Source organism: Calonectris borealis, chromosome 11 (assembly GCF_964195595.1).
Source record: "Calonectris borealis chromosome 11, bCalBor7.hap1.2, whole genome shotgun sequence".
NCBI lineage: Eukaryota > Metazoa > Chordata > Aves > Procellariiformes > Procellariidae > Calonectris > Calonectris borealis.
In genome coordinates, this window is record NC_134322.1 from 9,355,929 (window position 1) to 9,377,078 (window position 21,150).

The 21,150-nt window shown below is 48.8% G+C and overlaps 2 protein-coding genes across 2 annotated transcripts; one reads left to right on the forward strand and one right to left on the reverse strand.

Annotated features, from left to right (window-relative positions):
- Positions 1–1,685: 1,685 nt before the first annotated feature.
- PEX11A (peroxisomal biogenesis factor 11 alpha) lies at positions 1,686–7,625 on the reverse strand. Its single transcript, XM_075159918.1, has 3 exons — positions 7,500–7,625; positions 6,911–7,026; positions 1,686–4,970 (listed from the first exon to the last, which is right to left on the reverse strand). The coding sequence occupies exons 1-3, from the start codon at positions 7,553–7,555 to the stop codon at positions 4,405–4,407; spliced, it is 738 nt and encodes a 245-aa protein (XP_075016019.1). The 5' UTR covers positions 7,556–7,625; the 3' UTR covers positions 1,686–4,404.
- Positions 7,626–8,342: 717 nt separating this feature from the next.
- Positions 8,343–19,818, forward strand: WDR93 (WD repeat domain 93). Its single transcript, XM_075159917.1, has 16 exons — positions 8,343–8,683; positions 9,455–9,650; positions 10,308–10,372; positions 10,615–10,693; positions 11,584–11,711; positions 12,267–12,305; positions 13,210–13,297; positions 13,922–14,105; positions 14,294–14,364; positions 14,814–14,900; positions 15,221–15,352; positions 15,891–16,107; positions 16,811–16,871; positions 17,617–17,773; positions 17,899–18,079; positions 19,278–19,818. Exons 1-16 carry the CDS (start codon positions 8,420–8,422, stop codon positions 19,393–19,395), a joined length of 2,067 nt encoding a protein of 688 aa, XP_075016018.1. The 5' UTR covers positions 8,343–8,419; the 3' UTR covers positions 19,396–19,818.
- The last annotated feature ends 1,332 nt before the right edge of the window (positions 19,819–21,150 follow it).

Sequence of the window (21,150 nt, forward strand, 5' to 3'; positions counted from 1 at the left end):
TGGGCTGCCTCCAGCTCGGTGGCGGGGTGAGTCACTGCTCTCCAGACAGAGGGACAAAGGGCAGCAGCCTGCTTAAAAGTTTGCTCTCTTGGCACCGAGACATTTTCCAGCCCTGCTGGCCTTGCTAAAAGTGCAGGGGGCACGTCAACCTTCTCTCTGCCTTGGCTGGAGTTGGGATCAACAGACAACACAGCCTTTGCCCTACTAACGCCTTCGCTCGTCCCCTCCCCTTCCTCCGGGGCAAAGGCTGTGCCAGCCCCGCGCTCTGCAGCGCAAAGGTACCACCGCCTCCACCCCCGCCGCTCCACCCCACGCCAGAAATACTTTCTGTGTTTCTGCAGGCAACATTTAGAGCTTACCGGATCAGCTGGGTGCAGGCAAGCAGAGTTTTACACCCTTGTCTCCATAGTCTGCTCCGTAGCCATTAATATACCATGGTGAGGGATGAGCCGGATCCCCAAAGACCTGCAAGGTATCTTTATACTTAGGTCTGGGAGGGGGTTGGAGAGGTAACTAATTTATTTCCATGCCCTATGGCAGGATCAGCACCCCCTAAACCACTGCTGGCAGATGTCTGTCCAGTTTCTTTTTAAGGACATTAGTCTTTTATTTTACTTACAGTTCAAAAAAAGTCACCTATGTGACTTAATTCTCCTTTGCTGCAATATAAAGGTATTACCTCCTGGATGGATAGAGACCAATTTATTGCCTTCCTCTTGGCAGTCAACCTTTTAGACACTTGAAGACTTCTCACACCCTCCCCCAGTCACCTTTCCTCTACAGAACCGGTTCATTCGGTCCCTCCCTGGAGGTGCTGGTTTTCAGGCCTTTGATCCTTCTTGCCACTCACCTGGGAATCCCAAATGGCTCACGCATTTCTTGAAATATCATGCCAGGCATGGTATTAACATTAGGAAGGTCTTGTCTGTAAGCAGAGTAGATTACTTTGCACATCTCACACAGGCCACTCTCCTTTTAGCTGTTTCCATTATGAAATGTGTATGACACCAGTCATTCAGAAGGAAACTCTTGCTAAAACGTTGCTGAATGCAATGCTTTATACGTTGTTCAGTAAGTGACATTTTGGAGCTTCTAAGTTCACAAAGCTTTTCCTGCAGGGGATAGGAGCTAACAGTAAGCTCGGTTTTAATGGTTATCCCGGCTCCATCCCTCCCCGTCTCAGCTGGAGATGTTACCCTTCACTCCCTGCCCTGGACAGGCATTTGTTGTTAAAGAGCTGCAGCGATTTGCCCTACGACACTCAGACCCATCCAAATGAAAGGTTGTTTATAAGATATTAAAATGCAGGTGTGCCCGTTCCTTTCACCGTAGCTGTGCCTACGCTGGGCAGAAGGCTCCAGCTCTCTCCGCTGGTACTCAAGGGCAGCTGATAGCAATCCGCAAAATGTCATTTTGCTTCAGGGCATGTCATATGCAGTTTTACCAGGTACTCACATACTTACTTCTTCATGTTTTTGCAACTGAAATGGGGATTGTCAATGAGTCTGACGAATCTGGCTGCCACCTTGCTACTGCGAAAGGACAGCTTTATAACCCAAGAGCAAATATAGGCAATGTTTCTTCAACAATATCATCCTTCATAAAATTCAGAGATGGGAGGGAAGATTTCTCCCTCAGCATCTCTTTTCCCCACCCTCTAAGTCACACACAGACACAGTGCAACACTCATCTCAGTTTATTGCTTCTGTTCAAACAGCTGTCCTTATTCCAACTGCGGTATTAGAAACAGATACAAAAAAAAAAAAGGCACTAAAAGGATTTTCTCAATTTGATTGTGATTCTATGGCTTCAGTCACATTACGTTAAGGTACATTAAATTGCTACCCTCCAGCTGGGGAGCAGAAGGCTGAACATCCAGTAAGGAGAGTTACTCCTGTATGCTCCAACCCACGTCATGTAGAATGGGACAGGTAAGGCTGAGACAGGCTGAAAATTCACTGCCCCATCTCCCAGGTTAAGTCTGTACTTGCTAATCCATGCCAGTCCCTACAGGAGAAACATCAAAGCCTGCCTCATGCTTTGCACGGTGTTTGCCTGGCACAAGGGAAAAAACCACCCTTCTCCCTCGGCAGGGCACAGGGAGGTGTAGCTGGCTAGGGGCCATATCAGTAAGTTAATGCATTTCCCTTTACCTACAAACTACAAGGGAAAAAGAGAAATCAGTTTGCAAACCAGAGAAAGAAGTATTTTGTATCTGAAAACTCCCCTAAGAGGAATTAAAAATGCATTTTTTTGCAAGAAGACGAAATTCTGTAGACAAAGGGTGGCCAAACCTCCGCTGCCAGATCATCAAGACTCCTCTTCCTTCCTTACAGTTGTTGCTACACACGGGGATAATGATCAAATCTGACCAAGGGAGGGATGGGCCCCACATTGCCAGGAGCTCAAAGGCAAATGGAGTAAAGAAACAAAAAGATTCCATCGTTAAAAAGGAGAGGAAGCCCTTGCAGACAACATATCCCATACATAATGCTCCATTATGGTCTGAACTGCCAGTACGCTCTACTTTTAATGGTATTCATTTCCATATTAAAAAGAAGAGCTGCCGCAGGCCACATTTGGTCTTCAAGCACACTTAATTATCCTGCCCAGCAACCTCTTTTTTCAAACACTTCATTGGCAGGCTAACGCTTCAGATTCAAACTGGAAGTAATTCCAAGCCTGACCACAATGACTTATGGGAAACTGGGGCACTACCTTACCGTGCCTACTCAATTCCACAGCCTTCTCCTTTTAATAAAGCAGACCAGCACCTTTTAATTTTTGTTTTCAGACAGCATCAGAAATAATAAGAGAGTACCTTGGTCCAGGTTAGAGTAATCTCTGCTCACATCTCCTGAGAGATTAAACAAGGAGCCCTTGCACCAGAAAGTAGCAGAACACACAGGCCTAACTCCGACAAAGAAAAATCATAATTTTATCTCCTATATAATGTGCAAGTTTTTCTCAGATGGTGTCAGAACTGGTACTCTGCAAAGTCAGGAGCAACAAAGACTGCATGCCATGTAACTGTTAGACAGCTGGACACAGCATTTCTCCTTTAACCTAGATTACACTGCCAGGCAATCATTCCCAGCAAGGTAAGCGATGAGCAACAATGCAGTTGCAGGGCAAACGTAAGGCATTTTCAAATGGTAGAACCCATTCAACCAGCGAGGGAACACACAAGAAACCTTGTGGTCATGAAAGGGAAGGATAGGGAGGACCAGACAGGAACATCTAAACCATGAATGCCCAAATCCAGTAACAAGCTTTTCTTCTCACAGGGGATTCTGATATTATCACGACCAACTCCATTCCCTTCCCTCCAGGAGCTTACACAACCAGAAACACACCCTTGCAGTTTTTCTGACTCAATGAGCTCTGAGGCGGGCTTCTCTCCTTAACTGCAGGTTCCAAAGCTCCTTATTATACTGGAATTTTTCATGTAAAATTAAAACAGCCAAACAAGCTCCTTATCACAATATGATTAATAGAAAATTGTTGCACTTGGAATCACAGGGGTTTGGGAGTTAAGGTGCGTGTGTAATGGGAAGTTTAGTGCTTGTGAGTAGTTCCAGATTCACAGCTTTGGAAACCCAGTTCCCTACAAATCACAGCATCATCAGTGCTCAGACAAGCTTCTCGCACACGCTGTCCTTCACCAAAACCCTCAGCTATGGCCTGCTGGAGAAGTCAGACTCGGTAGCCGACAGTCCTTGGCTCACATTATTGAAGGAAAAGAAGAAAGTGCTGATTTCCTGGGACACCAGTTGGCACTCACAAGACTACAGATCCAGCATCACCAGTACATGTTATACAGAGATCACGGGACGGTCAGATCATGCCACTCTTCAGTTACCATCACACTGCATTCAAACCACTGCCTAAGATAACAGGATCCATCAACCCAAACCCATCAGAACACTCGTACTTGACTTCAGGCCATTTTACCTGCAGCTCCTAACTTGCCAGAGTCCACGATAGAAAATCTGACTGTAGGAACCTTTAATTGGTGAATTCCAGCTTTCCAGTGTAAACACGATTAGTTATGAGTCATATACCTATTACAGTTGTCTATGCAGCTGTTTCACAACCCTGTATTAAAATATAGGAACATCAGTATTTTCTTATCTAGCAGCCATGTTCCAAGTCCTGTTTCTGTTTGTGAAATACTACTCTGCCTTCTCGCATCTCCACTCCGTCAGGGAGTGTGTCATGGCACCAAACTCGTCTGCAAAGACACAGAGAAGGAAAAAGGGTAGAATTCACTTATTCAGAGGACAAAATTAATCTTGAGATTACTGTGAGACATGCTCATTTTGAAAGTGCCATATGGAGGATAAAAACCTATCAGAGGATCAAAGCTGTTGGCTCGCTGCATACTATGCAGATCCTTTTACGTCACTGTTTCAGCTTCAGATGTGGGCTTGCTAATGTGAGGATCCCCACCAGGGAGGAGAGGATGCCACAGAAACCAATCACTCCTGGGTTGGTCTTGTAGATCCCTAGCGTATCCAAAGGACCTGAGAGATCACAGAGATTCTTCACCAAGTCCAGCAGCAAAGGAGGATGTCTCTTCAGTATTTGAAACAGCAGGAGGAGAAAACCGTGCAAACCATCACATTTCACACCGTTTAGTTCCTGATTGTGTTTGTCCCAGAAGGAATTCTCCTTTGTCTTTTCTTCCTGTACAGCTTGTTCCAGCCTCCAGGAGATCTCATACCAGTCCCTGGCTAGATTCATCAGGAGTGAAAAGTAGTAACACTTGGTAGCCCAATTCCGCCACTTCGGCTTATCGACGTCAGGTTGGAGCCCAACGCTCTTCAACCACAGGACCGCATCGCAGACGAAGTACAGCGCACGGGTCAGGTTGGAGGCTGTAAGGCAGAAGCGAGGAACCACATCTGGCAGCTGTGTAGTTCTCCTGGCTGCTACCAAGGCGTGTACCATGTTGCCCAGTCTGAACACTGCAAGAAACCCCACAAAGGTTAGCGTGGCCTGGCCTTTACCGCAGAGACACAGCCCTGCGCAGAACAGCTCGTCATGTCATTGTCCACATGTACTTTTAAAAAACTTAGTGGGCTTTGGGCATTTGTACATTTAAGCATTTTCTTCTCACAGCGTGAGATGCTAGTATTAGCGAGGAAAGGGGTGTAAACGTCTCAGTTCTGTCCTGCACCAGCCCAGGACCTACACACAAATTTTGCCAATAGTCAAGACTTGCAGCCTTCTCCTGCCGCTCTGTTCTCAGCGCCCGGGTGCCCTCAGGACCAATATCACCCATGGCTCTGAACAAGTCAGTGTCAGCAAAAAAGTGACACAAATAGAGCCTCCAATTTCAGCTGTACGCTGCACTGGATTTCACCTACCTCTGCGGACAGGAGATGTTACTGCACTAACCCCGTTGCAACCATGAGCTGCACCTTTCCTAAGCTTCTGCGAAAGCTGGTGATTCACGTGCCGAGCACACTGAGACCCAAGTCCCTCCTCAGCCATGAATTTGTCAGAGGTACACGCGAACAGGAACACTGTATTCCATTTCAAGCTATAATATATGGCAAGCCTGATTTCATCCGCTGCACAGTTTAGGTTTCACCCGTGAATATTAATACAGTATTATGCATAATACTTTTCATAACCTGCTGCAATGTCACAGTGACAGATGCTGGCAGCACCCAAACTTAGTGTAATTGCAAGAGTCCTGAATTTAGGCCTGACGTCTATTAGAGATTTGTTTAGCAGAAGCAAGAGAATTATGGCTATGCTGATAAATCAGCTGGCCTCTCTGCTAGAAATTACCATACTCTCGAGCTAACTGGAATAATAAAACAAATCCATGGTAACACATTAAATTAGTATATTTGCCTCGTATATTGGAGTTGTTCCAGGATTGAGCAATTGATAAGTAGGTGTAAGATCAACCTGAAAGCAAGCAATACAACCACAGCAACAGGGTAACTGTAATGGATGCAACTGCGACACAGAATGAAGTGATGCAAACGGTTAGACTATGAGAAAAATATGGAAGAGTATATGATTTAGTAGAGTATAAATGCTAAAGAAAATTAATATGTGAAGTAGGATATAAAAAGTCATAGTGAAAGATGGTCCTTCAGAGGTGATTTTATTGGGACGATGATCTTTAACGTTAGGCCGTCTCAACCCATTAGCTGGAAGGACTAATGAGAGCGCAGTAAGCCAGCCTTGCAACGTAACTCAATGGTCTGCCCTTGAACTGAGATGACAACTTGATCTCTGCAGCAACAGCTGACTGTTAACTTATTTCTCCAGTTGTCCCAGCGATAATTCAGATTGCCTGATCGGAGAGAATCATAGAATCATAAAGGTTGGAAAAGATCTCTAAGATCATCGAGTCCAACCGTCAACCCAACACACCATACCCACTACACCATGTCCCTAAGCGCCTCATCTACATGTCTTTTAAATACTTCCAGGGATGGGGACTCAACCACCTCCCTGGGCAGCCTGTTCCAAGGCCTGACCACTCTTTCAGTAAAGAAATTTTTCCTAATGTCCAATCTAAGCCTCCCTTGGTGCAACTTGAGGCCATTTCCTCTCGTCCTATCGCTTGTTACTTGGGAGAAGAGACCAACACCCACCTCACTACAACCTCCTTTCAGGTAGTTGTAGGGCGCGATGAGGTCTCCCCTCTGCCTCCTCTTCTCCAGGCTGAACAAGGAGGAGGCTGAGGAAGTAAAAAATGTCTATATGGCCCTATCTAGCCTGGCAAGCCGAAGCAGGGATAAGGTCTACTGACAACTTTGAATATACTAGAAGAGGTTTTGTGGCTCAAGGTAAGTTAAGTACAGAAACGCAAGGCCAGGAGCTGTTTTGCTGGAAGGAGCAAGTGAAGAAGCACTTATCCCTCTAGACACCAGGTACTTACTTTTCCGGCCAGAGCTCATGCTAGATTCCAACTGCTTGAGTTTCATTACCAGCTTCTCTTTATCAGCCTTATGCTCTATTAAATAGCTAAGCAACATGCATGTGTACTGAGTGGCTCTGGAATGGAAAAAACGAGGAGAATGGCACACAGGTGAAACACGGACACTTCACGGGAACGGCGGCAGCGGGGCAGCGCTTATTTCCGAGCCTAAGGCCACCCCTCTCGCACCCTCCCGGCGAGTTATATCCAGGGGAAAGGGCAGAAGCGCAGGAGGGGCGGCTGAGGACAGGCAAGGCGGCGAGCGGCGAGGGACCGGCACGGCAGGAGAGGGGCTGCTGCCGCCCGGGGCCTGCTGCCCGCCCGGCGGGACCGGGCAGCTCTCCCGCCTGAGGCGGGGGGCCCTAAAGCGGCTGGGGGCTGCGTGCGGGCCCCGCGGAGGGCCCCATCCCCCAGAGGGGCAGCGGGGACGCTCCGCCTCCCGGCGCCGTTGGGCCCACGGGGGTCCCCGAAGAGCCGGCACCGCGGGGCCGCTGCCGGGCGGGCTGAGCCGCCAGCCCGGCACAGGGAGGCTGCCCGGCCCCGCACTCACCGGAAGAGCTGGTCGCGGCCCTGGCTGCGGTTGGTGAAGTCCACGAAGCCCTCCATGGCGGCGGCGGAGGGGCGGCAGCCGCGGGAGGTGTGCGGGGGCCGCGGCCGCTCCGCCCCGCGCCGCCCGGGCCCCGCCCCGCCCCGCCGTGGGAACCCTCCGCTCCGGTGCGCGTTTCCGGCCGGGCCGCGCCGCGCCGCGCCGTTCCCACGGCGACCATCAACAGCGCGGCAGGTGTCTCCGCTAAAGGCTCCCCCCGGCCGCGGCGCCCCGGTAACCGCCGCCAGCGGTTGCGGCGGTTCCGCTCGGGGAGGCTGGAGGGGGGCGGCCCGGCCCTCAGCTCCCGCTCCGAGGTTAGGCCGCTGTGTGGGGTGACGGCGGTGGAGGTGAGCCCGCCGTGAGCCCGGCTTTGACGTGAGCTGCCCCGGCCCCGGCCCCGGCCCCGGCGGGGAAGCTCAGAAAGCACCCGGTGGCTTGGAAATGAAGTTTATAACTTCTAGTGAAATCACCTGCTTTCCTAATTAGTTGTTGGGATTTTATGCAGGCCGAATAGCTCTTTCAATGAAGAACAAGCTAATATTTTTGAATGCTTTGTCATAATTGTTATACAAACTCGTGCCAAAGCTTTTACACTCCCTTTTTCTGTAGGAGCCTACAGCTGCCTGTGTGGCTGATATTCCCAGAGCAGGACAAAACCCCTGAGTAACAGAGGTAATGCAGCAAGTAGAAATGAGCTATATAGAACAGGGTTGCTCTGGCTAACTATACTGAAAGGAACCCCCCTTCCCCCTTAGAGATCATTAATCACCTTTTTCTTTTCCCCCGTTACCTCATGAAAGTAGATATTGCACGATTCTTCGTTCTTCTGCATCTGCTGTGATTCCTGCATCTGTGGTGTGTTTTGCATCTGGAAGAGCAGAGCCATGGCTGTGTATATCCGGAAGCATCCCCTGGAGATTCCTCCACCATCTGAAAAGGACTGGCTAAAGGATGATGAGGAAGATTTCTTCCTGCAGGATCCCGATCGAAAGCGTGATGCGTTGCCTCAGCCCTTCAGGATGATCAACAAACTGGTGATGCTGGTTTTTGAGAATGCTATGGAAATCATTGAAAGACGGGAGATGCTCCGAGAAGCGCAAAAACTGAAGGTCCAGCCCATAAAATGCTTTCCTACAGCTGAATTCCAGGTACAGAGCCCCTCACAGCAGAGATAGCGTTAATCACCATTGCAGTTTTTCTAGAGAATATCCATTCAGTTGATCTTACATTCTTCTGTTCATCACCGTCTTCAGAATCCGCCACCATCTCACTGATTCACTTCAAAAGGCTGTCGCTTCTAAGCTTGTCTGACAGGTTCTGCTTCCCACCCAACTATCACACCTCTCTGAAAAGAGAGAAGCAGATATTAAACAGCACTAAATTCACCTTCTGCTTCTCAGGCTGGCTCCACCCTTGTTTGCCTAGGAGTAGGTAATTAGTCAGCAGCATATAAACGGGCAAACTCAGCTCTGTGTTATGGTGAATACCCTAATGGGAGCACTGTGAGCAGAAGGGCAGCGCTGCCTTCCTCATCCTTAGGTGGAGGCTTCCAGGAAGATACGCTAGCGTCTGCGGGTGTTCTGCAATTGCCCGGAGGAATGCAGCATCCCATCGCAGCTCTGTGTTAGCGGCGGGAGGGCTGAGTGCTCCTGAGTTCTTGGCCTTTAAAGCCCCTTCTGTTTCTCGGAAGGGGAAAGGTGGGAGCAAACTTTCTCATTCCCAACACAGAACAACCTCTGTGACAGAGATGAGAGCCCCTTCCCTACTCTTCTGATGAAAGCTCATGCAAAAATTTTTCCCTTGTAGAATAAATCAGCATTTTCTGTTGGTGAAAGGCTAGGAGTATATCGCTAGTATGGCTGGTGTATCCTCCACTGGGGAAGCAGTTGGGTACACTCATCTTTTCCCTTTCTTGGTAGGTAACTGGAAGAGCCAATTGCCTTGCAGTGTCTGGAAAATACATCTTTGTCGGTCTGTCCGTGGGTCTGGCTGCCTTCAAGGTGTCTGACTGTAAGGAGGTCTGTGCTTGGGATGCAGTCAAGACAGAGATTTGTGCCATCCATGCCTTGGATTTGGGGAACGAGCGCCACGTCCTGCTTGCTGTGGATGAAATGGGTTAGTGTGACGTGGATTTCCTTGACCTGCCTGGGATAGCTGTGCTCTGGAGCTGAAGAGTTGGCAGCTGCATTATGGAAGAATGCTAAATCAGGAGGAACGTTAGAATGGCTGACAGGTTTCCTAGAAAGCCCTGCAAAGAGGGTGTTAGATAACAGGATGTAGGGTGGCAGAGTGGCCCTAGGGCCTTCTGATTAGTAGAGGGTGTGGGTTTGGTGTCCTCTCTGGAGCAGCAGATGCAGGTGCAGAGCTGAGGGTGAAGCACAGTAAATTTTAGGAACACCTTGGACTGGACAGAAAGAACCATTGCTTGGTATTACCTCCTGCCTGTGCTTTGTTTCTGCACCTGTAATTGCACAGCCCTGTGGTAAATAGGTTGGTTTGTTGATTCATCTGAAACCTATCAATTCTGGTGGAGATACTTTTCAAACTGGCTTATCCATCTCTATGTACAATCGAAAGTTTGCTTGTGCTGACATAAGGAAGACAGGAGAAGTTTAGTGCTGGAAGCAGTGGGATATTCTTCCTTGAGCCCAGGAAAAAATATAGTCCTGTTCACTCTCCTGCACATGTTGTAACAGCCATCTCCCAAGAGCATGGCTACCATCTGTTGACTTTTCTCCTCCTCCTACTGCTACTTTTGTATTTCTATTCCAGGACTAGTCTGGCTCTTCTGCTTTCACAAGGAAAGCTTCCTACTTGTTAAAATCCTAAATGAAGTGGTAAGTACTGAGTTAATTCCATAGACACTGGGCACAGGCTGGTAAGTAATCAGTCCTGAGGAGTACTAATAGCCCTCAGGAATTTCTGTCATGGGCAGCAGCACTCCAAGAGTGCTGCCCAATATTTATTCCTGTTCTTCCAACAATCTGTCTGGCCTTCACCCTGTTGAGAACTGTGTAAGGCCATGGAGCGCTCTGAATGGGTGATCTTGCTTTGATGCTAGCCCATTTTTCTTTGGCAGGAGGATATCAGCCAGCGAAGTACTTGTGTGGAGGTGGTGCTCTCCCCCGGAGGTGATTACGCAGGAGTCCTGCTGCAAGGCAAGTGCAGGAACATGGTGTGTTGGGTGACGGCTGTTGTGTTCTAGCAGAGGGGCCAGCAGCAATGCTTTTAAAACGCTCCAAGTGTTCTGGGTTCCCAGAGATCCTGTTCCTAACCCTCACAGTCCCTCCTTCAGCTTAGAGAGCTGATCCTGCCACCCTCTGTCCTCTCCAAAAGGCCTGATATGGATCAGGCCTGATTCCAAAAGTGATCAGGACTGATCCCAAAAGTGAGCTCTCTGGAACTGGTCAGTGGAGTTCCCAGCTCCCCGAAGGCTCAGGGAAAGCAGGTTTCCCTCCCCTCTCCAGAAGTACCAAACTCAATTCTTCCTCTGGTTTGCTATGGCTCACTTTTACACTGGAAATAGGTAGACCTGAAGAATTTTCTCTCCAGACATAAGCCAGACAGCATAGAGACAGTCTCTAAAAACACTACAACAAACTCCTTGCTACAACATTCTTCTGTTTCACGGCAGCTACCTTTGTCAACCCATTTGCTGCTAGCAGGTTTTCTGGACCCATGTTTGGTGGAATCTGCCTGGACATATGCTGAGAATGAGATATGTAGCATCTACACAGAACCAGTGTGAGACTACGTCTCACTTTCTACTTTGCCTCAGAGGCTACAGGTCAAATTCTTTGAGTAGCTTCATGGTATTTCTTTGGTGCATGTGGGACCTTGAGGACTTGAGCTGGAGGCTGAGATGTCAGTCTCAGTCAAGCATGTCAAGCCTTAAATGGGAGGAGAGGTGGGCTGCATGGAGTTCACAGGGATTTTATATTTCAAAAAATATCCAAATCTTCTTTTAAGGATATAAGATACAGAGGCTGCTTGCTTGAAAGACCTTTTCTCCTCATTTCCAATTGCTTAACACGGTTTCCCAATGCAGACAGCACAAAAGCTTGGCTGGAGATCTACCGATTGCCTAAGGATTCCTGGCTGAAGGAGATGGAAAAGAGCCTAGGAGCTGCAGCAGGGCTGGCTTGCAGGGAGAGGCGGTCAAGCTGCACATCTGCGGTACAAAACAGTTCCATCTCCCACTGTGCTATTTTTTCTTATACCCTTTTGCCTACAGGTCTTTCCCCAAGCCTTGCTCCTGCAGACAGTGACAGCAAGATACAGGCTGAACGAGTCTGACGGCCCAGGGGGATGGAGTGGTGTCTCTACAACTGCTACAGCCGCCCATCCCACATTTCATAAGTCCTTTGTGTTATTGGGACATGTTTACTCTCCCAAGACAGGCTTTCCAACCAGGTTTCCTTGGTCCCAGGGCTAGCGTTCCTGCTGCCCCTCCCTGAAACTGGCAGCTCCTTTCCCAGCAGTATTGCCCCATCTGAGGAGGCCCCATATAAGGGTATTCCCACAGTGCTTCTCCCGTATGTTACTGGGGGAAGGTGAAGGGGAGTGGGAATTGGGCCTGATACCTCCACTTGGGAGTCTGGTCCTGAACCAGAGTTCGTGGTTTAGACTACCTACAAGAGGAGCGTGGTGGAGTCATGGCCGAACCTGCCTGAGCACGGCAGGGTCTCTGCCTGTTTGCACTAACCACTGTCACCTCTGGTTCTTTGGCAGAAGAGTCTGGAGCTGCATGGAGACGGTTCTGCAGAGATGGTAACTGGCCTCAATGAATGTCCTGAGGGGAATTTTAAATGCTGAGTCAGTGCTTAACCCTCTCCTGCATTGCTTTCGCCCTGCTAGATTTCACCTCTCAACACACAGGCACCTTCTGCCCAGCACCTCCAGCTAACCCTCTGTGATACCTGCCTCATCACCCTTCCCTCTTCCTTCAGCGAAGACTTTCCTGGCCATTTAAGAGAGAGCTGCTTCTTGGCCCTGTCTTCAGGGCAAACATCCCCCTTAACTTAGCCAAGCCAAAAGTAAACACCCAGGCATTCCCTCTTTGCTGATTCCATGTAAACTACCCAAGTTCCTGCCTCTTCCTTCTCAGACGTGGTTGATTATTTAGCCAGACCTTTTCTGTTTAGCCAAGTGTCAGTGTGTGTGGGGTGGGATGGTGGTGGTAGTGGGGACACCGGTGCTGGTCCCCTGTTACGATTTTCTGTTCCCAGCCAAGCACATATATGACCTCCTCCAGTCCTGGGCTCTCTGAAGTAAAATCTAGTTCTTGTATTCAGCAGCACTCTGCAACCTTTAGTCCTGCTTCTTCTTTTTTTATTTTTTTTTATTTTTTTCTGAGCCTTGCTGTGCCCCACCCGGGCCTGTGCTGCAAGAAGAGTAATTCAGAGAGATTAGTAAGATCAAAAGTGGAGGTTATTTAGGACAAAGGCGGGAGGTGTCTGGGCAGGACATCCTTTGTAATGTTGAGAAAGTAGTGACCTCGCTCAAGCTTCTGTGTTTTGGCCTGAAGAATGAGACTAAAACTAGTATCTCCTAGGCAGTGTCAGCCAACCTTTGCATACACTTCCTTTAGGAAGCGTTTGATTCCCATGAACAGGTGAAAACTTAGCAGCGTAGGGCACAACACAGTTCTCAGGCTGACATTTTTCTGTTGCAGGAATCTGCTGTGTCTGCAAACAAAGCTGATGCAAAGCTGAGTCTCCCAGTGCTGCTGCTGAAAGTGAAGCCACCCAAACCCATTACAGGTCAGGACTGATTCCATGCTTGCAACCTGCAGACTCCTTCAGGTGACAAAGGAGTCATGGCCCTTATGACTACAGAACAGGTCAGAAAGTTTCAGTAATGTGCTCCCTGGTCCCTTCCTGATCTGTCTTTTTCGTTACATGTAATCCTGTAGTTGGAGTTGCTTCTTATCCGACCATCTCACGTGTCACCTTTGTTAGAACAAAATACTTCAGAGTGTCTTGAAGTGGGTGTCATACACCCTTGGCTTCATTGTCATCAGAGACGGGGGAGGAGGTTGTTTCCTAGACCCTAGCAAGTTGACAGCACCCCTAGTTTGTCACTCTGAGTCATGGATTCAGAGGAAAGTGCTGAGTTTGAGGAGGGAGCAGACCTTATGCTGGGACACTGTCAGGGAGAATGCCACAAAAAGGCAAGGTGAGCTGGGTCCTCAGATGACTTGCCCTAGTCCCTGCCTTTAAATACTGGAAAATGAGCTAGTGGTATGGAAAGTCCCACAGAAGATGCAGTGTGTCCCTCTTCAAGACAATGCCACCCTGAAGGAGGGATGGTCAAAGTGCCTCTGAGCACTCCGTGGTGTCTGCTCCTCCAGAGCTGTGCCTTTTCCCTTTGTGTTCCCAATCCAGGCAGTAGTTTTAAAAGCCCTTTGGATGCCTTGAAGAAAGTGGATGATGGGAGCATGCTTGGCTTGGGGTACAATCACCTAATCAAGGACTCCCAGTGGGAGCAGCAGGAAGCAATCTTCCGCAGCACTTATCGGGAGTTTCTGCAGGCCGAGGGTGAGAGAGAGAGCAAGGAGGAGATCCCCAGGTGAGTGGGAGCACCAACCAGGATTTCAGTCCATGAGACATCAACACAGGGCACTTTTCAAGTGTAGATGGAAGCCTCTGTCTTAGCTTTGCCTCCTTCATCCCAAAGCTTCAGGGCAGGAGGTCTTGTAACAGTGCTGCCTACTTATCAAAGCCTTTCTTTTACATATATTTCTTCCTTTTTTTCAGACATGCTACTTTTCATTTTCTCCTGCCTAGCCGGATCCTACAGGTGGGGCCTGAAATGAAAGTACAGCCAGGTAATCCAAATGGGCAAAAAGCTGTTAACCTATGAAGCACATCGTTGCATGACATTGAGCTCCAGTTAGAGCTCAATGGCTCTGGCTTGGGTTCACTATGTAAATTCCATCTCCAGGGACATAAACCTAGATAAAAATGTCAGCCCTAAGACTTATAAGTCAGTTACCGGCATGGCGTCAAACAAACTTAGCTCCATAGTTAAAAAAACCCACAAAACCTCCCCAAAACACCAAAAAAGATGAGGAGGCACATAGGCAAGATAAAAATAACAAACAAGGGGAGAGTTTGTTCTGGTTAGTTCCTGTGTGAGCAGAGTTTCTGTGAGTCCCATCAAGGAAACCGTGAGAGCTCTAATGAGAGCTTTCGAATGGTGTTTTGGTGCCCTGGATTGTTCCTTTCTTTGTCCCCAGTCGTCTTGTCTCTTTTGTCGTTCCCTTCTCTGTACCAGATGTTCCAGCTGGCATCAGTGTGCACTGGGATGGAAGCCACAATCTCTGCTTGTACTTACTTAACTGTCCACTCAAGGAGAAAGTGGGTAAGAAAGTCTTGCTTTCTCTAGCAAAGCACTCGGGGGGAATGGGAGTATTCAGTGACCAGTGGCTGTCATTCAGCCAGATCTTCGTGATTCAGGGAAACGATGAATGGGGAGGAGAGCTGCCTCATATCTTGTGGGTTAGGCTGGCATTTGGATTATGGGGCTCCATGTTGCACAGACTGGCAGTATTTTTAGTGAAGCCACTCTGGCAGGAGACTGCAGAATGGTGCATGTTTTATTGGGAAACTGGGTGCTAGTACCATGAGAGAGAATGCTCTGCACCTTCTTACAGTTGTCTCTCGTCATGTCCTTCTGTTTAGACTCTGATCTGAAACCTGATGTTGTGTGGCCATGTGCAGCTCCAATTGCATGCTCGGCTGTCAGTTCCTGCTCCAGGTACCTGGCACTGGCGTGTGAAGATGCAACAATAACTATTTGGGATAAACACCTAGGTGAGCTTGCCCTTTGGGACTGTGTATTGGGATCACTGTGGATAAATTGTTCCCTTCCCTAGGAGTTTGAGGCTTTGGGTTGGTGTGAACAAGGGACTGGCAGTGAATCTGAAAACAAATCTGAAAATAGTTTGGACACTCACTTGTTCATTGGATGCTTGGCCAGAAGTTGCCCTAGCCCTTGCAGAACCATTCCCATCCACAGCAATGCGGGGGCTGTGAACTGCTGCAGGGAGGACTGACGATCATCTTGCCCCGAGGCTGAGACAGTGACAGTCACTGCTTTGCCACTGCACCCTCAGGTCATCTTTGAGGCTGTTGTGGCATCACAGTCCAGGCTGCTATCAGTGCTAGTGTCATCCTGCCATGATGCAGGGATTCTCCTGGCAGAAGAATCTTCTTTTGCCATCAGGATTGTTCTGGTGGCTGCTGCTCCTGAGCAGGCCACAGTCCAAGCTAAACTTTCCTTGGATAAATTGCCAGTTCCTTTTTCTTCCTAAACCGCTGTCTTTTTTTTTTTTTCCCCCTGCTTTCCCAGGATACCCACTGTCCGTGACTGCCATTCTAGAGGAACGTCTCATCCGTAGTATCCACTTCCTGCGGAGTTCTGCAGCTGCCAGCGATGAGACACCTTGTCCTGGTACAGATCCTGCCTGTCCCATCGTGCAGCTTCTAGTGCTATGTACAGACAGCTCTTTCTATTTGGTGAAAGCACCCAGCATTGGGAAGTCCAGCATCATGCTCCTGGCAGACAGGTGAGGTAGACTCTGATAGACCTCACTGCAGCCAAAGAAACCATGTGGTATAGAGGTCAGGTCCAGCAGGGAGCCCCAGATTTCTGTGGAGTAGAGAACTTTCTACTGCTTTTACCCAGATAGCTTTGCCATGCTGCTGTCAGCAAGTGTGGTTTTGCTAGAAGTCAGTTCCACTGCTAAAATCCAACAGTTATGCCAGAATTAGGAGTGTTTCTGGGTTCTTCTATGCACCAGAACACAAGTGCTTGTAGCAGTGCTCCAGGGCTGATGTTCGACTAGCTGGGTCTGCCAGGTACCCAGGGGAATTTTTTCTTCTCTCTTCTGCCCTTGCCAGAATAACTTCCCCCTAGAAGTCAGAATAAGCATTTCTTGCCATCTTTCTATCAATTTTATGTTCACTTATCCCCTTGGTTTGAGAAGAAGGGCCAACTTTGGGGAAGCTGCTGCGCTGAAGGCTACGGTTTCATGCCTCCATGGTAGGCAGGGGATTTGTATCTCCAACATAGTTCCTCGGCAGGTTTGCACAGGGATGGGCCTTGTGGGTTCCTGCCCAGGAGGAGGCAGGCTTTGTCTCCGTAGGGAAGGGGCTTGGCTGGAACTTGATGCCAGCCCGTGTGCCACAAACTGCCGTTGTCGTTATCATAGCCTCTCAGTATGTGCCAGGTACATGAAACAGTGGCATAAGCCTGCGTCTGTTTTACAGGCCTGAAGATCCAAATCTTGCTGTCAGCGCGGCGGTGCCTGTCCCGGCATTCCCCAGTGCAGTGAGTATTACTGCCAGCTCTTTTAAGAACTGGGTGAGAACACAGGTCCTAAGATCCTGTTCCAGTAATGGCTGTAACTGGGTGCCTAGAAGATAAAGAACAGGTCAATCAGATATGGTATTGCCCTCACATCCTTTCCCAACCTCCAATTATTTTTAGCATGGGGACTTCCTGCACCAGTTACTGGTCTGTATGTAGCTGGTCACTCTCAAAGGATTTGTCTTCCATGATCTTACTCAGTATCCCCTTGCATCCATGTCCTTTAATTGACCACTGAGGTGGGAGGCACTGGAAGCCCTCTGCACATGGACAGGTCCAACTGCAAAGATGAGGGGGTTCAGCCATGAAGCTTCAGGCATCAGGGTCAAATATGAGAGGGCGTCATGGTGAGGAGAAGTTACAAGCAGAAGTCCAGCCAGACTTTTCAAGTGGCCTCAAAAAGTTTTCAGGCATGGGGAGAAAAGGACTAAAAGCCGCTCGCCAGAGCCAGCCATGCAGAAGGCTGGATCTAGTTCATTTCTAACCTACCCTGCTGCCCTTTTCCAATCCCAACCTGCAGCAATTCCAGTCCAAGTTCCCTGCACAGCCTGTTCTTGATCTGCTGTGGCCCTATGACTACTGGTCAGGCAAAGAAAACAGCATCGTAGTTGGGGATGTGAAATCCTGAATGTCATTCCATGTCCTTTCCAGGAAATGCTTTTCACTTCTTTTACATCTATTTCTAAGTGTCAACTTGCTGTTTCAGGCCCTGGTCTTTTCCTGGGATGGCACAGTGTCCCTGATGAACACTGCCACATCACAGATTGTTTTCTGCTTCAGTACCCCACCTTCTCATGCTGTAGCATCCCCCTGGCAGCCAGTGTTCACAGTGGATAGTGTGAACTGGTGCTTGCTGCTTCGAGGTGGGTAGCACCTTGGAGTGGTCTTAGATACATGGTCACTGGGTGCATTCAGCTGTGTGCTGATCCTTAATAGTTCTTATTGGATGACTCCTGATCAATAGCCCACTGTTCTTGTTTCTGTCTAGGAGATGAGCAGCAACAGGAAGATGCACTGGCACAGAGCAGAGCCAGTCACAGCACCATCTTCCTTTTTGACTTCAACTCCTACCCACTGAAGGAGGCTTTCCCAAAGGAACCAGATTTGTCTCTCAAATCCTTGCAGAACCTGCCATGGATTGAGAGATGTAACATTTTCTTACGTGATAGGTAAGGTTCTCCTTCTGCCTGATAGGTAAGTGCACCTGCATGTTGTAAGCTGTGGTGTTGCTCAGGTCCATGCAAGGTCTCACCCTGGAGTTTCTGGGTTCTTCTGTGTGCTGTGACAGATTTACGTCTGGGTAAGGTTGATGTTCAGGTAGCTGGATTCCTGACAGCCACCCAGAACCCTTCCTCCTCTCCCTTCCGTCCTTCCTAGAACAACTTAACAGCTGTAAGTCAGGATGCCTGGGGCAGTCTTGTCATTCCAGGTAGAGAGGGCTTGCTAGTTCTAATGTGCTTTTGTGCAACACAGATTGTGCAAGCTTGTCAGAGAATATGATCGTCACTTAAGTGTCTGTGTCTTCCTTTTGACCCCATAGCCAGGCAGAGCTGGGATCTCCTGGTACCTTGCTCTTCCCCTCCACTCCTAGGTTCATTTGATGTTTAAGCAGATTTGTGTTGGAGGCTTCTCGGTTTGAGAAGGTCCCCAGCACCCTCAGGCCGAGCTTGCAGTCAGAGCTTAGCTGATGCATTGAGTTCATGCCGTCACTAGATGGCAATGTGACATCTCTTATTGGGTGACCTTTTCCTTGAATTATTTCTTTTGGGAACCTGGAGCCGGATCCATGTCAATGATATTCTGTTTGGTTTTTTTCACTATGCCTTAATTCTCTAATTTGAAATGGAAAGGTGGGTGCAGATATGACCTTACAGCACTTATTCGCTGGTAGCCTTCCCTAATTCCTTGTCTCCAGGGTGAATCCTGTGGTGTTGCCTGGCTGGTTAAGTGCAGAAAAGTTTCATCCTATGCTACCTGCCACCAGTTCTGTCCCTCCCTCTCATAAAGCTGGAGGGGAGACTCTTGTCTGCCTTATACCAGAAAAACTGGAGAGACATCACCTCCAGGGATATCTTGCTCCCTGGGTACTGTGAGCTCAAGCCAGAGCAGAGCAGGTACAACTGCAGTGAGACCTGTGTCTACAGAGGCTAACAGGCAAAGAGAAATATGGAAGTTGTTGCTGTCAAGAGCAGTAAACTTGGGTGCTGAGTGGCATGAGGGAATCACTGAGGTTTTTCAGACACAAGAAGTCTGAACTGCTTAATTTGTAATGAGCCCCAGGGACCCTTGGGGGAACCAGGCTAGGGTTGTCTGAGCACCGGGGGAATAGCAGGGACTATTTTAACCTTCCTTTTCTTTCCTCGTTAGGCAGCAAAGCCTGCTGGGACTCAGGGAGCAGTTGCCTGAGTACTGGAGTCGGCTGCAGGCACAAGCAGCTGCCATGGACAAGGAGAGACAGAACGTGAAGGGACAGAAGAAGCCGTAGTCAGCCTTGCGTCCTGAGGGCCAGGCTCTGCGCTATCACAATCCTGCAGACCCATGATCCAGCACTGATATTTTGACAGCGACTCTATTCAATCTATCCTGCTGCTCTCCAGCCTGGGGCAATTTGTCATGTGAAATAGCTGCTTGCCTGCCACCGCTCAGCCACAAGGATCTGTGCCCTGCCTCTCTCCTTACCTAACCCTCAGCCTGTTCCAGCAGGGTTCAACCCCTCCTCATCAGAGACAAACACTGCTGACGGATGACTGTTGAGGTAGGAAAGGTCTCTCATTGAGGTGGCAGGCCCAACCCCTGTGTGGCTCAGCTAAGGATTTGTGTTGGATCTCTGAGTCCTCCCAGAGACCCGGAGCATCAGAGCAATGTGGTATGTTACAATGTCCCTCCTTAATAAAGCCTTTTCTCCAGTAAATGTCTCTTATTCTTCACAGGACTGGCATTTCATCAGACTCTGATGTCCTGTCCTTCTGTTGCTGGGGCTCACCGATGTGTCTCATCTTCTGCTCTGACCCAGATGGGCCGAGAGCAGCATCCTTGTGCTTAGCAAGAGACCTGGTCTTTTCAAACCAGGCAGCAAATCAGCCATGAAGGTGGCATCCTCCAGAGCAGAGCAGCACCAAGCAGCAGTGACACTGCAGAGTGTGTCAGGCCTGACCTATGCTGTTCTGCAGTCTAGTTGTTTCTTTTTACTTCAAAGCAGGCAGCTTTGGGATAAGACTACTTAGGAATTAAAGCCTGCAAATGTGCAGATAAGCTCACTGGGTGAAGGTCAGGCTAGAACTGGCGTTAGAGCCAAGAATTGATGTCACTGAAGAGCAGGACAGAAGCTGGGGGTTCGGAGAAGTCAGGGCTGTGCTGAGCCAAAGACAGGCCAGGAGCATGGCCAGCACGTTGGTCAAAGGCCATAAAAAGCTGAAGCATCCCTCCTACAGGCAACAGAGGACAAAGAACCAGCAGGGTCAATGCAAGGCCAAGCATTCACGTACTTGTTTCTTACTCCAGAAGTGTATTAAGTTAGTAGCTTGCCCTGTATACTTGACAGATGGGACAAAAAACTATGCAGGCTCTCCGGTCAGTCTGTCACTGGTCAGTATTTTCAGGTTCGTAGTCCTGTGGGAGACTGGCAGCATCTAGACGTTAGCTGCAGAGTTTGATTGCTCAGTTGGGGGCTGACAGCGTAACAGCGTTTTGCACTGGGCATCTTTGTTGCTGTTCAGGCAGGGATCCTCTGGAACTTGAGGGGCTTTAGGGGAGGTGACCCAAAACATCCATTTTCAAGCATAGCAAACATGCTTTCTTGAGCATAAAATCCATGAGGAAGCCTCAGTCTTTTTACAACTGATCGTGCTTCCAGGATGACTGCCTAATCCACAAAGAATCTGACAAATCTGCCAGCAACCACTCCAATCTGTGTGCATGGGTGAGTGGTATTTTTTCCAGATCTCCCTCTCATGACTACCCCAAAGGTTCAGCAAAGCATCAATGCAGGGTGCCAGGGATTCAGCACAGACTCTGAGCTATGCAGACACACCCATGCCAAGGTCCCATTTCAGTTTTTCATAGCAAGTTGTCTTGTTTTGGACTGAGTTTTGATGAGAGGTCTCAGCTCATCCCCTGGAAGTAAAGTCAGCCAGTCTTTTGTGGAGATAGGAAAGGGGAGAAGCATTCCACTTGTTTCACAGTCTCAGATGCCTGGTTTTGCTCTGGAGAAGGACAAGCTATTTGAATTAAACCTTCCTAT